Below are 21,970 nucleotides of genomic sequence, written 5' to 3' on the forward strand. Positions count from 1 at the left end.
GAAGATAAACAAAGTAGAGGTGGAACAAGTATTAAGATTCTTTACTCCCTACTTGTAGGAAGTTAATTGAAGAAGTAAAAACTTTTGCATTTATTTGACACGAGCAGGCCATTATTCAAATTAATCTGAAGAATGTGGAAAGTTTCTTTGTGCTACCTAAAATCTGAATTTAGGGAATGTATCTGCAAACATATATGTACATATTATGAAAAAGTTGGGATGCCAATTCTGGTCCAACAGGCAACTTATGCAAGTGTGATGTGGAAACTTGAATCCTGCATTGCACATACACTGAAAATAGTCCCATCAGTGAAATGGGAAATGTTTTGGATCCAGTAATTAGTAATAGTACAAATAATATATTTTAAATCTATAACAATACATTGTACTTTGGAGGTTTCTTATATATGCTTTTTAAACCAAAACCTAATCTGCAAAGTAATTTGTCAGAGCCTAATATTTGGTTTTTAAATCTGATACAAAGCCAAGTATAAATACAATATAAACATTCAGGAAGTGGTCTCATTCTGGACGTGGTCTCCTGAGGCAGAGCAGGCTCTGGGAGACTGTTTTGGAACCACAGACTGCAGGGATCACACAGTGAGAAGGTTGTTGACTGCACTACTGACTACATCAACTTCTGTATGGACATTGTTGTTCCAGTTAAAACTGTATGCTGCTATGCAAACAACAAGCTCTGGATCACAAGTGACATCAAGGGCCTTCTGAATCAGAAGAAGAAGGCCTTTAAAGATGGTGATCAGCAGGAGCTAAAGCGCGTGCAGAGGGAACTCAGAGCCCAGCTCAGAGCGGCAAAAGAGCAATACAGAAGGAAACTGGAGCAGAAGTTGCAGAAAACCAGCATGAAGGAGGTGTGGGATGGGCTCAAGATCATCACCGGCTGCAGCTCTAAGAGGGGTGCCACCATTGAGGGAGATGTTGGGAGAGCGAACCAGATGAACAACTTCTTCGACAGGTTTGACCACCCCAACTCATTCTCGCCTCAAAACACTGCAACCCCCACCCACCCTCTTCTCTCCCTCCCCCCACGAGTCGACTCCAGCATAGAGGAGAATGCCCCCATCCCCCTCCCCCCACCCACAATCACAGCAGCTCAGGTGTGTGGAGAGCTGAGGAGGCTTCGCCCCAGCAGAGCAGCAGGTCCAGATGGAGTATCCCCTCGACTGCTGAAGGCCTGCGCGCTGGAGCTGGGAAACCCTCTACAGAGGATCTTCAACCTGAGCTTGGGACGGGGATGGACTTCGTCACATGGTGCGACTCCAACCACCTGCACCTCAACACCACCAAGACCAGGGAGATGGTGGTGGACTTCAGGAGGCCCAGGCCTCACCCTACACACTACATACATACATACACACACACTGTACACCACACACTTTAAATATGGTGTGAATTTCCCGTGTGGATTAATAAAGTATCTATCTATCTATCTATCCAGTAGTATACTTTGGAGTCGTATACTGCATGTAAACGTTTTTCTACTGCCACTATACAGGGAATCATACTACAAGTGAACATAACAGTGTACTATATGTTTGCTAGTTATTAGGGATGTACTCAGAACCATAACACATTTTCCTTACAAGCATAAGTAATGCTACTTGCTGACGTATTCACACCAAAGTCGTGAGAAATTTGTGCAGATAACAACTTAGACAGAGAGTGTTGTTGCCAGGTGTTTTTAAATCATAGACTGAATAAAAAAAAAAGAGGAAGCCTCATGTGACCCTGCAGCACTACAGTTCTCAGAGTTTCTCCTGCAGACTGCAAAGACATTTTATCAGCGAGCAACAGCTACAACACTGACTGATATCTGCACTTCTGTTTACAGTAGTAAACAATTTCACTGATCAAATTTGGACTTTAAAATAATGATTCTTTCATTTTAATGAGTTTTAAAGCCAACGTGAGTGCTGAAGCTTCTGAGACCCCACAGTCCCCACAATCCATAATTAATAACACAAAGACTCTGCAGGGGTCTCAGAGTTTCTGCTGCACACTGAGCAGAAATTTTACCAGCGACTAACAGCTGCAACATACTGACTTATATCTGCACTTAACAGTATGAGTACAGTCTCAGTGACCAAATTTGAGCTTTAAAATCTGTGTCAACCCTCTGCCCTCTGACAGCTCAAAGCACATCTGTGATACCCAACTCTCCTGTGGTTGTGTTCAAGGTTGTGCGCCCTTTATACGTCTCGTTGAACTTAATCTCAGAGTTCATCCATTCAGCCACCAGATTACCGTCGTGCTTCCACACCAAACTGGTGATTGCAATTGAAGTCAAAGGTGTCATGAGGCTCATATCACCAGGTTGTGAGTAAGAGGTTATACGTAAATAAAAGCTCAGCACCGCCGACGGCAGTGCTGTCAGGAGCCAAAAACACACCAGTCTCTTCATGTCCAAAGAGGACTGACAGGGCAACACATGAGCCAAAAAGGAGAAATGTGGATTCTTTGAAAGTCACCACACTTATATATCCAAACAGCCCTTCAGATGTCCCTCCCCTTTTCTCTGCTGCACTTGGTCTCTATATTAAGACATTCTCCACCCTCAGTGTTTGCAATGAGCCAAATCAAGATGCAGCATGATGCAATAGAGGCCACTCCTCACTGTTTTACCAGTTAAGGAAGCTTTTCTGATCTGCCTCTTGTAATAATGTCACAAACAAAAGAAATATGGCAGAGGTTGGGATCAGCCGCCAATAAAACCATCCCATCACAGTTTGAGCTTCAAAAGAGCTCCTATTGAATTCTGAGAACAATACTATTACAGAACAACTGAGATGAGAGCAAGATAAAAAAAAAAGCATGATGAATAACACTACAACATTCTTCTAAACAGAATACGAGGTGGATCCACCTTAAGATTCAATCAGTCCACTTTAAGCTCCATCTCTGTTCTGATGTGGACAGATCAGTTTCGCCAGGGCAAGTACCCACCACAGACAGTGAACAGTCTATAGTGGGTAATCCACACAAACCTGATTGTGTGGCTACCTACTAGTGGTTTTGATCCTGGACACAGTCATTGATGTCCACTGTATACAACCCCATGTCAGCTACAGCCATGTTTTTAATGACCAACTCTCCAGTGGTTGTGTTCAGGGTTGTGCATTTATATTTGCTAGTAGTCAATCTCGGAATCCAGTCATTCAGCCACCAGATTACTGTCATGTATTTTCTATACAATGCCAGTGATAGGATCTGAAACAGGAGGTCACAAGTCGGGGGTACTGCCAGCCTCCACTTATGATGGCTCAGTTTGGGCTAGAGCAGAGTTCAGCACCGCCAGTAGTAGCACAGTCAGGAGTAAAAAACACATGTCTCTCCATGTCTACAGATCAGCAGAGGACTGACGGAACAACACGAGCCAAAAGGAGAAATGTTGACTATTTGTAAGTCACCGCATGATGATATCTAATCATATCTCAACAGTTCCTCAGATGTTGTACCCTTTTCTGTGGTTCATTTGATTTCCATATTGAGAAGTTCAGTGAGCCCCGTTTAGATGATGTAGCTACAAGAAGTCAGTCCTCAGAAATGTGTGTGTGTGTGTGCAAGGCATTGCTGCACAGAGCTAAAGATACTCAGTTCAACATGGCAGAGGTGCAGAGAAGTCCGCACTTGAGCATGCAGCAGTAAATTTAAATGACTGCAATGTCTGCAAACTATCCCTCACAAAAAGTTTATTTTATTAAGTATACTTAAGTAAAGTTCAAGTATATTTCCCAAGTACTCTTTGTGTAATAAGTATAGGTATAAAAGTACCAGTAGTATACTTTGGAGTCGTATACTATATGTACTGCCACTATACAGCGAATCATACTACAAGTGAACATAACAGTGTACTATATGTTTGCTAGTTATTAGGGATGTACTCAGAACCATAACACATTTTCCTTACAAGCATAAGTAATTCTACTTGCTGACGTATTCACACCAAAGTCGTGAGAAATTTGTGCAGATAACAACTTAGACAGAGAGTGTTGTTGCCAGGTGTTTTCACATTGCTGGCCGCTGTAGCTTTGGGTATTTTTTATATTTACCACATCATTGGACTGCGTGTTGACACGTTCACTGCCTTCGTGTATGTGACTCAGAGAGAGAGCACTTCTAAACTTGAAGCCTGCATCAAAAATGTTATTTATTTATTTAATACACAGGTATTATGAGCAAGATGACATAAAATAGTGCAAATTTTTTTTTTTAATCTATAAAAATGCATTGTATTTTGAGGCTTATTGCATATACTTTCAATATAAACCCAAACATAATATGCGAAGTAACTAGTCAGAGTCCAATCTTTGCTTTTAAAATGTGATACAAATATAAAGCATGAATACAACATAAAGTAACATTTCAATTGAAGCAGATTATTTTTCAAAAACTGTGTCATTAGTACAGTACTTTTGTATGCATGTTACTTTCCACTATATATTTCATGACCCACAGCAAATTTCCAAATCCACCACCTTTGTGTGGGCAGTTTGATCCAGTTTAACATGAGTCCACTTTAACCTGCAGTATCAGCACCATTTCTGTCACAAAAACATTATAAATGCTATTTCAAACACAAAAATAAAAATAAACTTTTCTTTAATACTTTATGTTATATTTAACCACCAAGCACACTACATTCACTTGTCATGAGAGGAGTTTGATATGCTTTAATGATCATCCACTTAAAGCTGCATTATCATCACCTTTTCCACATCGACATGGACAGATCACTTTCCTGATTTTTCCTCGTTTTTGCCCCAAGAAGTAGACAACAGTCCCCAAGAGCGCCACAATTGCCAAGGATCTCATGACAGCTGCTAAAACTTTAACCCAGAGTCTGGAGTCTGGGGAAGGATAAAAAATATGACAACATAAATAATTCTAATTATTTTTATGAAAATAATATATCACACTAAACTGGCCTACCCTCTAATCTCCAAGAGTGCCACTGTTACCAAAATCTTTAAGACAAAGTACAAACCTTCAGGCCAAATCAGATGTTTTTCTTGGAAGAATGGATTCTCATGGGGTTCACTTTCATTCACACTGATTGCATTCTTCAACCGGCAGGAAAATGTTCTGATTTTTCTTATCACCGGATCATTCATGATGTCCCTGCTCTCTTTCCCCTCCTTCCACTCTCCATCATCCTCCCTCCAGCTGTAGGTGACGGTTCCAGCGTCTTTGGTTTCTCCAACACAGGCCAGACTGCAGCTCTCCGCGTCCTTGTTACATGTCAGTGGTCTGATCACCACTGTAGGCTTGGACACCTTCTTCATTACTTCAACCTGATACTTCTGACTCTGGACGTTGCTGTTGATCTCCACTGTATACAACCCTGCGTCAGCTACAGCCACGTTCTTAACAACCAACTCTCCAGTGGTTGGGTCCAGGGTTGTGCGGTCTCTAAATGTGGCATAGTACTCAAACTCATTATTCAACCACTCAGCCACCAGGTCACCGTTAAGTTTCCACACAATTCCGGTGATTGAACCTGAGAAAGTAGGCCGCAAAGTGAGAGCAGCGCCAAGCTCCACGCCTGATGGTTTGGTCTGGGCTAGAGCAGAATTCAGCACCGTGAGCAGCAGCACAGACAGGATCAAAAAACACATCTGTCTCTCCATGTCCGCAGATCAGCAAATCAAGAAATCCTCATTCTTCATAGGTCACCACATGATCCTATTTTAACATTTCCTCAAATGCTCTCCCCCCTCTCTGTGGTGCGTTTGGTTTCCATATTGAGACGTGGTCCTCCCTCAGTGTTTGCAGTGAGCCTCATCAAGACAACAGTAATGTAAAAGAAGTCACTGTTTCACCAGTTGTAGCGTCAGCTACAGTCATGTTCTTATAACCAACTCTCTGGTGGTTGTGTTCAGGGTTGTGCGGCCATTAAAACTCAAACTCATTACTCAACCACTCAGCCACCAGGTTACCGTCACGTTTCCACACGATGTCGGCCACAAGACGAGGGTAGCGCCAATCTCCGCGTATGGTAGAGTAGTCTGGGTTAGAGCAGAGTTCCGCACCGCAGGCAGCAGCAGAGTCAGGATCAAAAAACACATCTGTCTCTCCATGTCCGCGGATCAATTACAAATTTTTCAGGTGGTCACTGGTCGAGTAAGTGTCCACACACCTCCTCTCTTCTTACTGCGTTTAAATCATAGACTGAATAAAAAAAAAAGAGGAAGCCTCGTGTGACCCTGCAGCACTACAGTTCTCAGTTTCTCCTGCAGACTGCGGAGACATTTTATCAGCGAGCAACAGCTACAACACTGACTGATATCTGCACTTCTGTTTACAGTAGTAAACACTTTCACTGATCAAATTTGGACTTAAAAATAATGATTCTTTCATTTTAATGAGTTTTAAAGCCAACATGAGTGCTGAAGCTTCTGAGAACCCATAGTCCCCACAATCCATAATTAATAACACAAAGACTCTGCAGGGGTCTCAGAGTTTCTGCTGCACACTGAGCAGAAATTTTTTTTACCAGCGACTAACAGTCGCTGGAGCAATGCAGGACATTTTTATGGATGCTCAGTAAAGCCAACAGCAGATATTCAGTATCACTGCATCATTATACACAACAAAATAAGACCACATCAAGAGGATAAGTGAGAATTCTTGACTGTTTACTTCCTTTAGCATAAATAGTTTATATTACTTTTTAAGGACCCACAGATATCGTTATACATACAGTATATTTACATAATACATATTGTAATTGTATTATTGTAGACACAATACAAAATGATGGCATATAAAACATTTGTAATATTTAATTTACATTTTATTTTTAAAAATTCACATCCAAAGAGTGTAAACATCATCAGTGTTAAAGGCACAGAAGGCAGAATGCTTGTCAAGTGTGTTTCCATCTTTACCTCTGGCAAGGAGGTCATGTCCTTACTCATGTCTGTTATGTGTCAGTAGGATTACGCAAAAAGCACTGAATTGCACCAACTCTGGGGAGCTACAGGGTGTGGGCCGGGGAAGAAACTGTTCAGTTTTGGTGCAGATCCAGTTAAAGGGGTGGATGTGACAAAGATTTATCTTCTCAGACCACTTCCTTTTCCCCTGTATTTCTACGTGTAGGATTATTTGGTCTGGGCAGAGGTATGTGTCATTCTAGTTCAGTCTATTGAAACATGGAAGTCAAATCATCTTGGTGGCAGGGGTTTGGGCTGTTGGGGTCACTGTAGCTCAAGCCCAGTCTCTCATAAACATAGTTGTGCTTTGATAAAATGGTTTAAAAAATACAAGCTTAAAAGTTTGATTCACAATGACTATTTTTGTTGTTAGTCTAAAGTCAAGCCTGTCTGACACACATGTGATTATTTATTGGTGCATGATGTGTTCTTGTATGATTTCATGAGTCAGATGAAACTCTGGGAAAAAACTTGTTGAGTGTGTAATTGCTACCATAAACGCCCAGGTGTATTTTTACAGGCTGCATTCACAAGATGAACTTTGGTCATCATGGGATTTCACAAATTTGGAGTTACGAGAACCTGGGCAGTTGGGTGTGTGTGTCAATCTTGTCACTGAGCACAGATTTGCTACCACATAAAAAAAATCATGTGTGTAGTGACTGCCATACACAGAAACACAACGTCCTTGATACCAGAGAAAATAAATGAATATACAGCATATTATTTCCACAACTGTAGAGTCACCAGAATTGATCCCATTGTCACCAACTTTTCTATAATCTCCTGGAAACTGACATTTACACAGTCTTTAGTATTATGGATTGTACAGTTTAAGAGTGGTAAATGGCCATATCCACTTTCTCATATTTGGTCTTCAGAAGATCAGATCAATAAAACTCAGCCGACTTGGTCATTTGTGGATTTTGGTCTTTCACTTATGGTTACTGTAGTTCACGAAAAATGCAGGATTGTTCTGTAGTGCCATGAATGGAATCATTGTGAAAACAAAATTCATGACGTAGGTCTGGAGATGTTGGGTCACAAGCATCTTTCAAAATGTAAAGCAAGCCATTCAATTGGCTGTCAGATCATATTTCCACAAGATGCTGTTGATAGTTTCAGAGTCCAATCACTGACATCCTGTGACACAGTGTGACTGACAAGGAAAATCACTCTAACCTGTGTGCCAGACAGCTGCTAACTCTACTAGTGGGTTTGTAGTAGTCTGTTGGTTTGCTGCAGGTTTTCTGGGATGAGTCTGAATTAAAAAACAACAAACTACAATACAATATAATACCAATTGCAACACAGAAAATAAGTACAAGAAGAAAAATGACAGCAAAATATGTATGATCAGTAACTACTGTCACAGCAGCAGCTGAGATGAGACTAAAATAAAAAGTATGACAAATAACACAAACTACAACATTTTTATAAGCAGAATATGAGGTGGATCCACTTTAAGATTCAATCAGTCCACTTTAAGCTGCATTATCAGTGCCCTCTCTGTCTTAATGTGGACAGATCAGTTTCCTGATGGTCTCTCGGTTTCTCCATGCTAAGTACCAACCGATCCCTAAGAGCGCCACGGGCAACAAGATCGCTAAGACAATCACCCAAGTTGGAGGTTTTCCTTGGAAGAATGGATTCGGGTAGGGTTCACTATCCTCCACACTGACTTCGTTCTTCATCTGGCAGTAGAATGTTTTGACACTTTTTAGTTCCTCATTATTCACAATGGTCTTGTCCCTTTCCCCCTCCTTCCACTCTCCACCATCCTCCCTCCAGCTGTAGGTGACAGTTCCAGCTCCTGTGGTGTTTCCATGACAGGTCAGATTGCAGTTGTCCGAGTTGAAGCTACATGTCAGTGGTCTTGCCAGCACTTCAGGTTCAGGGACTCTCTCGAGTACTTCAATTATCCATTCTACACCGCTGATGTAACCATTGATCTCCACTGTATACAACCCTCTGTCAGCTCGATGCACATCTGTGATAACCAACTCTCCTGTGGTTGTGTTCAAGGTTGTGCGCCCTTTAAACGTCTCGTTGAACTTAATCTCAGAGTTCATCCATTCAGCCACCAGATTACCGTCGTGCTTCCACACTATACTGGTTGGATTTGAGGTCGAAGGTGTCATGATGTTGATATCACCAGGTTGTGAGTAAGAGGTTATACGTATAGCAAAGCTCAGCACCGCCGACGGCAGTGCTGTCAGGAGCCAAAAACACACCAGTCTCTTCATGTCCAAAGAGGACTGACAGGGCAACACATGAGCCAAAAAGGAGAAATGTGGATTCTTTGAAAGTCACCACACTTATATATCCAAACAGCCCTTCAGATGTCCCTCCCCTTTTCTCTGCTGCACTTGGTCTCTATATTAAGACATTCTCCACCCTCAGTGTTTGCAATGAGCCAAATCAAGATGCAGCGTGATGCAATAGAGGCCACTCCTCACTTTTTCACAAGTTAAGGAAGCGTTTCTGAACTTCCTCTTTATATGGCAGAAGTTGGGATCAGCCGCCAATAAAAGCATACCATCACAGTATGAGCTTCAAAAGAGCTCCTATTGAACTCTGAGAACAATACTATTACAGAAGCTGAACAACCTTTGGTGGGAGAAATGTTCTTTCCAGACAAACAATGGTTCTAGGAATGGGGATGTCAGTGGGACTGTCATTCTGTCAGATCTCCACTTGGATGGATTGCCATGAAATGCAGCTCAGAAGTTCTTGATTCCCTCAGGATGAATTGTAATAACTTTGATGATTCTCTGACTTGCGATGTCGCGCAATCATCAGGCCCTATTTTCATTTTGTCAAACACTGGTTTTGTTGATTTCTTTAGTGTAAAGAAGTGAATCCAACTCCTGCAGCAAATGGATATTAAAATGAACCTTTCTTTAAATATTCATGCACTGTTGCTTTTTATTTCATCAACATACTCAACAGTAATTGTAACATGTCAAAAGCTAAAAACTATCTCAGTGCTCAGGGGTGGAAATATTCTGCTTTCAGGGTGTGTGAAGTGAAAAAAAGATGGCTTCTACAACAGGACAGTGGTCCAAAGCAGACCTCACAATCGACCATCAGCTACTTCAAGAAACACAAGCTGAAGCTTTTGAGACCCCACAGTCTCCACAATCCATCAGTCTCTGGAGGGGTCTCAGAGTTTCTGCTGCACAATGACCAGAATTTTTTTTTTACCAGCGACTAACAGCTGCAACATACTGACTTATATCTGCACTTAAAAGTATGAGTACAGTCTCAGTGACCAAATTTGAGCTTTAAAATCTGCATATTTAAAGACAAATTCATTTTCATGAGTTTAAAAAATGATACAAAGACATGATAAGAAGGCTATTTCTAGTGACTGGAGCAATGCAGGACATTTTTATGGATGCTCAGTAAAGCCAACAGCAGATATTCAGTATCACTGCATCATTACACACAACAAAATAAGACCACATCAAGAGGATAAGTGAGAATTCTTGACTGTTTACTTCCTTTAGCATAAATAGTTTATATTACTTTTTAAGGACCCACAGATATCATTATACATACAGTATATTTACATAATACATATTGTAATAGTATTATTGTAGACACAATACAAAATGATGGCATATAAAACATTTGTAATATTTAATTTACATTTTATTTTTTTTAAATCACACAAGAGTGTAAACATCATCAGTGTTAAAGGCACAGAAGGCAGAATGCTTGTCAAGTGTTTCCATCTTTACCTCTGGCAAGGAGGTCATGTCCTTACTCATGTCTGTTATGTGTCAGTAGGATTACGCAAAAAGCACTGAATTGCACCAACTCTGGGGAGCTACAGGGTGTGGGCCGGGGAAGAAACTGTTCAGTTTTGGTGCATTTCCAGTTAAAGGGGTGGATGTGACAAAGATTTATCTTATCAGACCACTTCCTTTTCCCCTGTATTTACACATGTAAGATTGTTTGGTCTGGGCAGAGGTATGTGTCATTCTAGTTCAGTCTGTTGAAACATGGAAGTCAAATCATCTTGGTGGCAGGGGTTTGGGCTGTTGGGGTCACTGTAGCTCAAGCCCAGTCTCTTATAAACATAGTTGTGCTTTGATAAAATGGTTTAAAAAATACAAGCTTAAAAATTTGATTCACAATGACTATTTTTGTTGTTAGTCTAAAGTCAAGCCTGTTTGACACACACGTGATTATTTATTGGTGCATGATGTGTTCTTGTATGATTTCATGAGTCAGATGAAACTGAAAAACGTGTTGAGTGTGTAATCACTACCATGAACGCCCAGGTGTATTTTTACAGACTGTACATTCCACAAGATGAACTTTGGTCATCTGGGGATTTGGAAATTTGGAGTTGCAAGAACCTTTTGCAAAGCTTCTTCCTCTGTTGTGCAGGTTTGTGTGTCAGTCTTTTCACTGAGCACAAATTTGCTACCAGATAAAAAAAAAAAATCATGCAAGTGCAGTGACTGCCATACACAGAAACACAACAATACCAGAGAAAATAAAGAAAACATACATTATTCCACAACCAGAATTGTATTGGTCCCATTTTCACCAGCTTTTCTATAATCTCCTGGAAACTGACATTTACAGTTTCTAGTGCCCATGGATTTTGCTAGCATTGTAGCATTGAATGTGTCCACTTTCAACCTACTGTAACCCTATTGGAGCCTTGTCAGAATTTAACCTCTAGTTGTGATTTAAATAACAGGTGGAGTATTTGGTCCTCAGATAGTCGCATCAATCAAACTCAACTGATAGTTAGATTAGCTAATGAAATATGCAGGATTGATCTGTAGGGCCATTGATGTAATTATTCATTAAGAAAAACTAAAATTCACATCATTTAATCACTCTAGTTCATATAGGCCAAAATGTAAAGAAGGCATTCAATTGGTCTGTTTAAGCATCTTCAGTCAGCTTTCTGTTCAGGTAGATTGAGCTGATAAAAGACAACTGAAGATTTTCCTTTCCTTTCTTAGACGTAGGCTCCTGAGATGTTATTCAGCCGAGATTTTTGTAACTAATAACAGTGTCAGTTCCATCACTGTACAGTTGAGCCCCAGTGACACGCTCCAGCCTCGATTCTTCATAATGTAATTGTACCGGTTTGAAGTCATATCTGCCCTTTTCTATTCAAACCTCTGTTCTCCACTTTGTTCAAACTATTCATTGAGCTTATAAGGACTTTAGTGTTAGATCCAGTCCATGAAATGGTCGCCTGAACTTCCTCATAAAGTGCATCTCCACAGTCCGGTCACATTAGCTTTCCATCTGACATAACTTTCAAGCACTCAGCTCCAAAACAGGCTGTGATGTCACGGTTTCAATGATGTGGATCATTAAAAAGAAAAAGAAAACTGAGCAGAGCGATCACTGTACGGATCACTGGTTCTGTTGGCTATCGATGAGAGTCCACCAACCACAACTGAACAGAGATAACTGTGAGTCCTTTGGAGCCGACTGAAACAGAAACGTATACTTGAATTCATCTGTCATACAAGCTCCCACTGGACTGTTAAGTCATCTCGAATGTTCTCAACAATCCCACCTTCTTCACGTCCTATCAAATCACCTGCCTCTCCGTCAATAACCAAGAACCCAGTGGTTTACACCTAGTGCTTCTTCTGCCGTCTACACCAGTGAAAGCTGCTGCACAGACAATAAATGGAGTGTTGTAAACAAAAAAAAGCCTCCTAAAAATGTTGCAAGTCTGACTTCAACATGTTCTAGTGATCTTTTTGGATGTTTGTAATGCTATTAGATTGTAATTATCCAGCAGAGTCCACAGTTCAGTTGAGAACTGGACACATTTCCTCCCAAAAAAAATCACTGTGCTCCTAAAAGTTAACCATATTTTGAGGAATGTTAATATGAATAAACCCAACAACGTGGGGCTGCTTCAGTTGAGAAAATCTGGAAAATGCAACTGTTAAAATCAAGTGTTTTTCAGTTCCATTTCTGTAAGCAGCAAGTTGGCTTTTCCAACTCACCAGTCTCTCTAAATGTAATGTAAGTCACATATCTGTCCTGTCACAGCTTTCCTGTCCCTCCTGTCTGTTTACCACCAAATAAGGCACAAACACTGTGACAATATTCAGGAATATGAAATGAAGGCAGAGGATTGACTGCCTGGCTTTTCTGTAAAAATCAGATACAGGAGGAACCTTTGGGTCTGTTGATAACGTCCTCTTCCTGAAGGCAAAGCGCTGGTCAGCACCTACGGCCCTGCCCCATCTGAAATGTCATAGTTCACGAACATGGGAAGTGAACTTGGTGATCTGCCTCTCAAGTTAATTTAAAAGACAGTTCACCATTTTGAGGCAGCAATTCCAAAAAGGAATGAGGTGTAGTGTCTGTTTCGCCGGACTGAGCTGCTCTGGTGATGAAGACGAGGCTTCCGGCTTCATTTGTGGTTTGATCTCCATTTGTCGTCTTCGTACAAAAGAGCCTGGGGTCAAAAAGAGAAGAAATGACAAGACAAATAAAATGAATTCAGTTCAGGCAAAGTGAGAAAATTCTGACTGCAACTCACAGCTGGTTATGAAGGTAAATGCAGCTTTTTTTCTGTGATTTTAGGATCAAGCTGATTTTGCAGTGACTTCTCATTAAAAAGGTGACATGCAGAGTGATGGTGGTTTAGACGTTTTCTTCACAAACTGTAGGAGCTGCCAAAAGTTGGACTGGTGCAGACCAGCTTTTTTCTCACACAACAGTAATATTAAAGCCATATCAAACCTTCAATCCATGCCATTTATTTTTTAAAGCTGTGAGAGCTCAGATGTGATTAAAGTATCCATAAATCCTGAGTTGAGCGTGCTGGCCAGCCCTGCTTCCTGAGGATTGTTGTAAAGCAAAGCCAGCCTCTGCAGTAGACCACTAATGATTAATGACTAATTATTCTATACACACAGTTTGCTACAAATCAAATCGTTTCACTAACAGTTTCTGTACATAGCTCTTGACAAAAGTTGGAGGTCAGTGTAAGCACAAAGTTTAAATTCTGCTGGATTCTGCTTCACATTGCTTTAAATCTACAGTGGTGAAATGACTACACATGACCACAGTAGACACACTATTAACCTCTGCAACACTCAAGCAGTCGTTTCTTTAGACCAGTGGTTGTGTTTCTGAGGTGGAAAATCCTGTGAGTTTTGACAGTTTGGTCAAAACAAATTTTCCAAAATTAAGCTAAGTGGCTGAATACGACGAGCATGTTTGAATAACACTATCTGAAGTAGGCTCATTCCAGGTGCCACTCAGCTATATGAATGAGCTAAAGTGGCGGTGGAGCTGCCTTATCCAACTGTCTGTATTTGGACAGTAAAAGTGTGACAGTCCACTGATGGATTTGTGTCTGCAGGGGTTGGGAGGAGTTGGCTGATAGTTTTGTTCAACTTGTTTGTTGGCTGTTTATTTAGTTTATGAGGCATGATATTGTATCTTCTATCTTTTTTTTTTTTTTTTGATTTCGTTACATCCTGGTTACTGTCTTAGTTAAATGGTGCTGGCCTTTGCTCACCCAGACATAAATCATAGCTCCATCTTTTATAAAACACATTGTAAATAAACACCTCTGTTGTTGAATCTCCGTAATCTGTCTGTGTGGCTGCTTAGGACTCGGAGCCGATGGGTCTTTTTTAATGTTGTGTCTCAGCCATCCCTATACTCAGGCTTAATCAAGCATCTGTTCAACTTCCTCTGCTGTGAGCAGGACAGTCTATGTGACAGTTAATAGATGTATGAGAGATATGTGCCTCTCTGTCAGCGCAGTGTTGCGTCACCTTGCTCTCCAGCACTCGGCTGTGTGTCGGGCTGCTGAGCTCCTCCAGAGTTTCTGCTGCGGGTCCGTTGAGGGTTTCGGGCAGTAGGAGGCCCAGGCAGCCTGCAGACAGGCCGCTCAGACAGAACACAGTGAAGGGCATGGAGGTGTGGAGAGCCCGCTGCAACACAAACAAATACACAACCACACAAACAACCAGAAGAAAAACAGAGTCAATCTGTGTTTCCAGAGAACAGAGTAAGAACAAATGTTTTATATAATAATCTATTTGGAAACTACCTACAGTAGATCTTAATTAATCTAATTACTTATTTATAGTGTACAGCTTACACTCCCAAAGCTCTGTCTACACATGCATTAACATATGAACTGGTTTAAATTTCCAGTGCAACAAAAATATTATAGATACTATTAATTAAGAGTAAAAGAGATTCCCGGTTAAAATCTCTCTTAAGACTGAAATGTCTCCCCAGGAAGTTTCATTTGACATCATTCATAAAAGGGGCAGCTGCGCCCTCATAACCTGGGCTGCATCTGTTTGCTGTGTCTTCAGATGCAGGTTGATTTGCTTGTTCTTGTGAAGGTCGCCTAAGCTGCCATTAGGTGTCACTATATGCTAAGGTTTAAGTGTGACCTGCTGTTCAGGAGGGTTACCTGAGGTGAAAAGTCCCAGAGTTCAGTTTAACTCTGTTTAAAGTGAGACTGACTTTCTGACAAAGGACCAACCAGGGCCGGCCAAAGACTGAGCGAATGGGTATGTAGTCCGATGGTGAGCTGCAGCCTCACTTATCTCATGCTAGCTTGGTATTACATTCGTTTTCTGGTTGAAATTCCAGTTTTGCAGCATCGCATGTTTCAGGTTTTTATTAAAATGACATATTCTTTCTCATTAATCATTAAAACCATTTCCTTTCTGATACAGAGTTAATGGAGGTGGCTGTTAGGGCGATTTAGAAATCAGCCGCTGGATTTTTCTATAAGAAAAGGCATTTAAAGCTCACACTTCAGCTTATTCTCTTTGTTGGAACGAAAACTCTCTCAGGTATTGGCCAAAGGGAAAATGTAAACTGATGTCGAGCAACACACACACCCTTACCATGGAAGGAACAAATGGTGCAAGGATTCCTCCTACTCTACACGACATGGAACATACTCCCAAACCAGCATTCCTGAAATTCATGAAATAGCGGTCAAAACCTTTAGAGCACACAACACTGAAAGTTACACAACAATAATACATTCAACAGGTAGAAGAAACACTAAAAGTCATCTTCAGTGTGTGAACTATTCAACAACAGTGTAGACACCTCACCTGATAACTGTTGGATAAAGTTCTGAGGTGTAGACATAGGCAATGTTGAAAGCTGCACTGACCATCAGTTTCCCCAGAAGTGCTAACGATGTAACGCTCAGGAAGGTCCCTGAAAACACAAATACAACAGTTCCAGGATTTAAATTACCTTTTGTTTTGTTTTTATTTTCCCATGTGTCTCATGTTCTGGGTGTAAAAGATTGATAGAGCCAAAAATCTTTAGAATCGGTGCAGTACTGAGCAAGAATGCTGCACCTGGCAAGCACAAGCATCTGCTGCAATGTAACCCAAAGGGCCCCAGTCAAAGTACATCAAGTGTTTGTTTTTGCCACTGACAGGCTCAGACCGTGACAGTGTTAATAGGAGTCCCACAGAGACCTTTTTGTTTAACCAGAAACATAGCTACATATCGTTACCAGACTCCATTATCAAAAACAGTCGTTTTAACTGAGAGATTATGGGATTATGGGCCTGAATATTTCCTCCCCCAGTAAAAGCCAAACTAGCCATGGTAACACCCATATTTTGTGAGATAAAATAACTGTTTTTGTCAATGGGCCCTGGTAGTGATAAAGAGTGACGTGTCTAGTTGGGTGCTGATTGGTGTCTGTCCCTTTTACACAGATGTCCAGTCAGCACTGTGACTACCGCTGCTGCTGGTTTAAAGGCAGAACAACAATGCCCCCCACCCCCCACCCCCGCTTCTGGTTTTACCTTTTATACAGAACGACGTGGCAGAATAAAGGTGCAACATTCACAACTTTCACAGGCTATATGAAAACTGCTAAAGACAGCACCCTAAATCCAATTTGATTGGAGAAAAAAAATTGACATGAAAAATACTTAACATGTAAGCAGAGATATGTAAACGATTAAAACAGGAACACAGGACTACAATATTTTTCACTTCACTGTATCTTTAAGGAACAGTGCAACAATTACAGTCCAGGTGGTCCAGTTGGAATGAAAGATCAATTAGTTAAGGATTAATGACACCGAATCCCTGCACAACAGTTTACGAAGCTCTCAGACAGGATTTTACAGGTAAAAACTAAAAATCCAGGCTACACAGTAATCTGTGTTTTCGCATGTATGTGATCTGCATTTTGCTGGGTGGTGTCATGTTGAGTTGAAACAAAAATTAGATGCCTACTCACTGCTTAATCAGCATGTGTGCATTTTGGTGCAGTTTAATTTCCTGCACAACTCTCACAACTCTGACAGTCAGAGGTGCAGCAGATACCATCTTTATGAATCTCAGCTGTTCTGTTTGATTGTGTCTGATTGTGCAGGCATGTGTGTTTATTGTGGGGCTTCATATCCCACAGCAGGCAGCATAAATCAGACCCCCAACACTATCATTCCTTTGGGTCATAGCAATATCAAAAAACTACAGCAACAAATTAAAGTTCTTAATCTTACCTTAAACTACTGTTTGAATTCATTTCAGATACACATTAGCTCAAAACCTAAATGTACATACTATGAGAATAAGATAAGATGGGTTAAAAAATAGATTTGGTCTTGGCACAACCAAAACTTGGATGGTTCAAAGTGACTATCAGTGCCATGTCAAGGCCTTGTAGTCTCAAAATGGCTTCTTTGTTGCTAAGCAACAAAGCAAAAATAATTGCAAAGGAAGAAATGAATCATTACTCCAAAAAAAACAAACAGCTCTGCCCCCAGGGCTTCGATTCCACTTCCTTCCTCCACATACTTATGGGTTTGAATCACTGGGGACTTTTTTACTACTCAGGACCTGTTAGATTGGTGTTGTTTCCAGCCACACTGAAGTTCACACAGTGTCAGTGTTTCTTACCCGTATTTTCAGGGATGAACATGGTGCAGAGGCAGGCGGAGCCAGCGAGACACAGGAAGCTGGCCATGCTTTTCCTCCTCCCAGCCCTGTGCAACAAGACAAAACAACTCACCAGTGGAGGCTTTAACCAGAGCGTCTCACACACTATTTTTAGCTTTTTTTTTTTAAGCCAAACAAAGAAACAATGTGGACAGAAATAAGACCATGTTTGCTGAACACAGTTAATAGTGTCTGCACACACAAAAGAAGACCTCAGACTGGGTTTAAGACATTATAATACTTTTAATACACCAACATTTTTTCCAGGAGGATCAAACTATGAGTGAGCAGGTATAAGGTGTCAGGGTCAGTTATCTAAACTGTGTTTTGTTGTGTGTGTGTGTGTGTGTGTGTGTGTGTGTCTCACCAGTGTTTGTTGATGAAGTATATGCAGAGAGGGTAGGCAGGCAGCCTCAACCAGGCCGTACATGGCCACATTAACATAACGGCTACCGGATGTCTCGCTGGCCCCCAGAGTCAGACCGTAGTACACCAAGCTGCATGCATACCTGCAACACACACACACACACACACACACTTGTTTTTAGTGATAACACAGATCTGCAGCATACTCACATTTTCCTCCTTTTTCTCTTCACTTTCTGTTTTCATAAGACCAACCCATACCGTCATTTCCTACAGGGAGGTTGTTTACTACCAAATGAGCTCGCTGCTGTCCTATGGCAGCAGAAAATACTTTGAAGCGTGGACATATTTTGAGTGTAATCTGATCAGACTACACTGATATACTCCTCTATAGATAAACAAAACATTAAAGTGAAAATCAGTTAACAAGTCACAAAAACCAAGCCGTTAAAGAGATAAAAGCTGAGGTATAAAGCATGTTTTTGATCTCTTCAGATGTGATCAAGTAAGCGTAAAAACTGAACAGAATGCAGTGTCAGAGAGAAGGGTTTTACTAACCTATATTAAAAAACGTACTGTGTGTGGTAGGATATGTGGCTAAGGAAATGTAATAGAAAAAAAGGGCTCACAGTCTGAAAGTACTCCGGGGTTAACTGACAGTAATGTTCATGTTATCTGATCAGTATGGGATGGTGGCGACCACAAAACCACATGCAGCATGTCTCAGGCAACTTGAAACAATTGATCAGTTAGACAGCGCTTCATAGAGAAACAGAACCACGTAATGGAATAAATGTTCAAGAATATATAAAAATGCACAGAAAACAAAGCAGCAGTAAGTAGCAGTAACAGTAAGTATTAGCAGTGGTTGCTGAGGTAGTTGTTTTATCAGCAGCCATTTTATTTGCAGTTTTGGCCAGTGCTGATAGTAAGGACTGAAGTGATAGAAATGAGGATTAGCAATAGGATTAATAGTAATAATACAGCAGCAATAATGATGATTTGAATCTATGGTAGTGCAGGATTTGAACCAGCAACTCTGTGGTCATAAAACTTTTATGGCAGCTTTGGGATACAGCAGCTTCCATGTTTTGTTCTTCTCCTGTGGTAGGGATACTCACCAGACATACATGAGCACCATGGTCCTCAGACGGAGGACCGGATGGAGGACCAGCTGCAGGACACCTGCGCCCTCTTGTCGTGGTTACCGGCTTTAGCAGCACCAACTCGCTGCAGCATCAGGTGGTTGGCAGTGTTTCCATTTCTCAGCGCCATGTAGCGCAGGACCTCCAATCAGAACACAGCAGCACAGTTACTGACACAGACAAGTAATTTACCATTTAGACAGTTTCTAACGAAGTTAAAGGATAACTCTAAACCACTAAAGTGCTTGTTACTGTCACTGACAGACTCAGGTTGTTATTTGAAGTGTCAACAACATTATGGATGGGATTCCTACAGAGATACAGTAAAATCCTTTTTGTTTAACAAGAGACATCACTATATATTACTACCAGACTCCATTGACAAAAACATTGTAATCAAATCAAAATACCAGAGTTATCCTTTAACTAACTGTCAAGCTGTTAAATAGTGACCATGACTAGGGCTGAGTATCATTCAAAAATTTTCAATACTGGTACCGATACTTTGACTTCGATACCGGTTCCTGAACGATACTTTTTCCGATACCAATTTTATTATTTATTCTAACAAAGAAAATTACATTACATATTATGGTACAAATCTTGAGTTTTATTTTTCAACTCTTTTCCATTTTTCCACTCAAAGCAGTTTTCTAACATAAAAAATATATCACAAATAATTTTCAGTGCAAAAGAACAAGTGACAAGTCAGTGTCTGATGCTCACTGCTGCAGACTATGGACCTTTAAATCTGTGCAGTTGAACACAGAGCAACTTTCTGCTTTTGAACTGATTCTGTCCATGTTCAAATGCTTCATCAAATTGGTCGTGTTGCCAGCCTTAGCAACAATGTCCTTTTTGCAAATATTGCATCGTGCACTACTGGCATCAATCTTGCTAAAATGGAGACCCACTTTTGACCTCGGTCACATTTTTTTAACCGCTTTGACACACACACTGTAGATCACAACACAGATACACGTGAACCTTATCTGTGGGTGTAAACATGTAAGTATATTTCCTGCATGCCTCTACGGCATGTAACGTTATAGCCAGTCAGTTAGATCTTAATCACGTGATGAACTCCTTGTACCAAAACGTGACACCAAAAAACAAGGCATCTTTTGATACCGGGTGGTATCGAAGCATTACGGTCAGTGCCATAAAAGAACCGAGGTTCAGTACCTGGCCCTAACCATGACACAGACTAAATTTGGTAAATGCTGACGAAACAGTCTCAGTGCTTCCTTCCTGGTTTTAGTTACACAGAATACACAGAACAAAAAAGGAAATATTACTGTCATATAACTCCTTGTTAAAACAATATCTCAAAATGTTGCACACTTCAGGAACTTCAGATAGACATTGTATGCATTACACTCTGGTTTTTGCTCTCTAAGAAGATTTCTCACTCCTATGTTTTTTCTGAGCTCATGACATTTTCCACTGAAGATGAGGAAAACCAGTCAGAAAAAAACAAAACAACTTTTTTTGCCTCCCCTGCAGGCATTCATCCTGGTGTGGAGGAAGGAGAGATAGAAAATCGACATTCTAATCACAAGACCGTGACTCTGACCTTGGAAGATTTTGCAAACAAGTAGAACATTGTGCAGAGGCCAACACGCAAGGCCCATTTCTCACTTCATTGGGGAGAAAAATGCATAAAAGTCTGAAATTGTTGAGTGACATGGTCATATTTTACAGCCAATGTGACTCTGGTGAAAGTATTAAATTCTAACAGTGGAGAATAAGAAAATGACAGTCATTTATGTTGTACACATACCAACAGTGCCTTCTCACAGACTGAAAAGACTCAAAGAACAGCTCAAGATGTCTGAAATTAACTCAGAACAAGTGAGAGACATCTTTGATCTGATACTGCAGCAACCACAAACCACATGTCAGGTTTACACAGCAGATTACCCTCTCTCTCAGTAACATCATTGCAGGACACTGGAGATACAATCTCTTGAGCCTTTAACAATTTTGCATTGCATTCAAATTATTATTGAATTTCAAATGACAACAACTCCTTGCCTTGAATTTGTCCTGTATACACTTAGTCCTGGCATGGGTGTGTGTGTGTGTGTGTGTGTGTGTGTGTGTGTGTGTGTGTGTGTGTGAGCCACATATGCAGCGCTTTTGGGATTACATTCATGGCGAACCTCAGCACTGCAAAGTTTTCCATACAATTAAGACCTACCCAGGCAAAGCATCTGTATTAATGCATTTACCTCCTCAGCTCGCTCTGTCTGACCCTGAGAATACAGCCAACGAGGAGACTCTGGAAGAGTGCTGGAGGAAAGAGAGAAGAGGAGAGATTACTGTATAGGGAAAAAATATTGTGTTTCTAAATAGTTTGAAAAAGAGAGGGGTTTTATTGTATTTGAGGACTGGGAGTGGTCCCAGTATTACAGAGTGAGCCTGTTACATTAAGAAAGTGTTGCGTTACATTAGCTCATTTCAGGAACGGTCACAAAAGTCAGCCTGATAAGGTGTTTTGTCAGAAACGTGGGGGTTGTCAATGGGCCAGTGTTCACTGAT

At 40.8% G+C, this 21,970-nt stretch overlaps 2 protein-coding genes and 1 pseudogene across 2 annotated transcripts; all 3 read right to left on the bottom strand.

The window, feature by feature from the left end:
- Positions 1-4,603: 4,603 nt before the first annotated feature.
- LOC108901145 (uncharacterized) lies at positions 4,604-6,227 on the bottom strand. The gene is made up of 2 exons (XM_018702554.2): positions 5,006-6,227; positions 4,604-4,868 (listed from the first exon to the last, which is right to left on the bottom strand). The coding sequence occupies exons 1-2, from the start codon at positions 5,646-5,648 to the stop codon at positions 4,699-4,701; spliced, it is 813 nt and encodes a 270-aa protein (XP_018558070.1). The 5' UTR covers positions 5,649-6,227; the 3' UTR covers positions 4,604-4,698.
- A 408-nt stretch (positions 6,228-6,635) lies between these two features.
- LOC108901143 (uncharacterized) lies at positions 6,636-9,256 on the bottom strand. The gene has a single exon (XM_018702553.2). The coding sequence runs from the start codon at positions 9,197-9,199 to the stop codon at positions 8,468-8,470; it is 732 nt and encodes a 243-aa protein (XP_018558069.1). The 5' UTR covers positions 9,200-9,256; the 3' UTR covers positions 6,636-8,467.
- Positions 9,257-10,431: 1,175 nt separating this feature from the next.
- On the bottom strand, positions 10,432-21,741 carry LOC108901146 (solute carrier family 22 member 15-like; annotated as a pseudogene).
- Between the last annotated feature and the right edge of the window lie 229 nt (positions 21,742-21,970).

The sequence above is a fragment of the Lates calcarifer genome, unplaced genomic scaffold (genome assembly GCF_001640805.2).
Source record: "Lates calcarifer isolate ASB-BC8 unplaced genomic scaffold, TLL_Latcal_v3 _unitig_461_quiver_2334, whole genome shotgun sequence".
In the NCBI taxonomy this organism is placed as follows: domain Eukaryota; kingdom Metazoa; phylum Chordata; class Actinopteri; family Centropomidae; genus Lates; species Lates calcarifer.

What these genes read in the sequence shown, in the direction of transcription:
- LOC108901143 (XM_018702553.2), bottom strand. Translation starts at nt 9,199, where the DNA reads ATGAAGAGACTGGTGTGTTTTTGGCTCCTGACAGCACTGCCGTCGGCG.
- LOC108901145 (XM_018702554.2), bottom strand. Translation starts at nt 5,648, where the DNA reads ATGGAGAGACAGATGTGTTTTTTGATCCTGTCTGTGCTGCTGCTCACG. An exon ending in ACATCTGATTTGGCCTGAAG is followed by an intron (nt 4,869 to 5,005) that starts GTTTGTACTTTG and finishes ATCCTTCCCCAG; the next exon opens with ACTCCAGACTCTGGGTTAAA.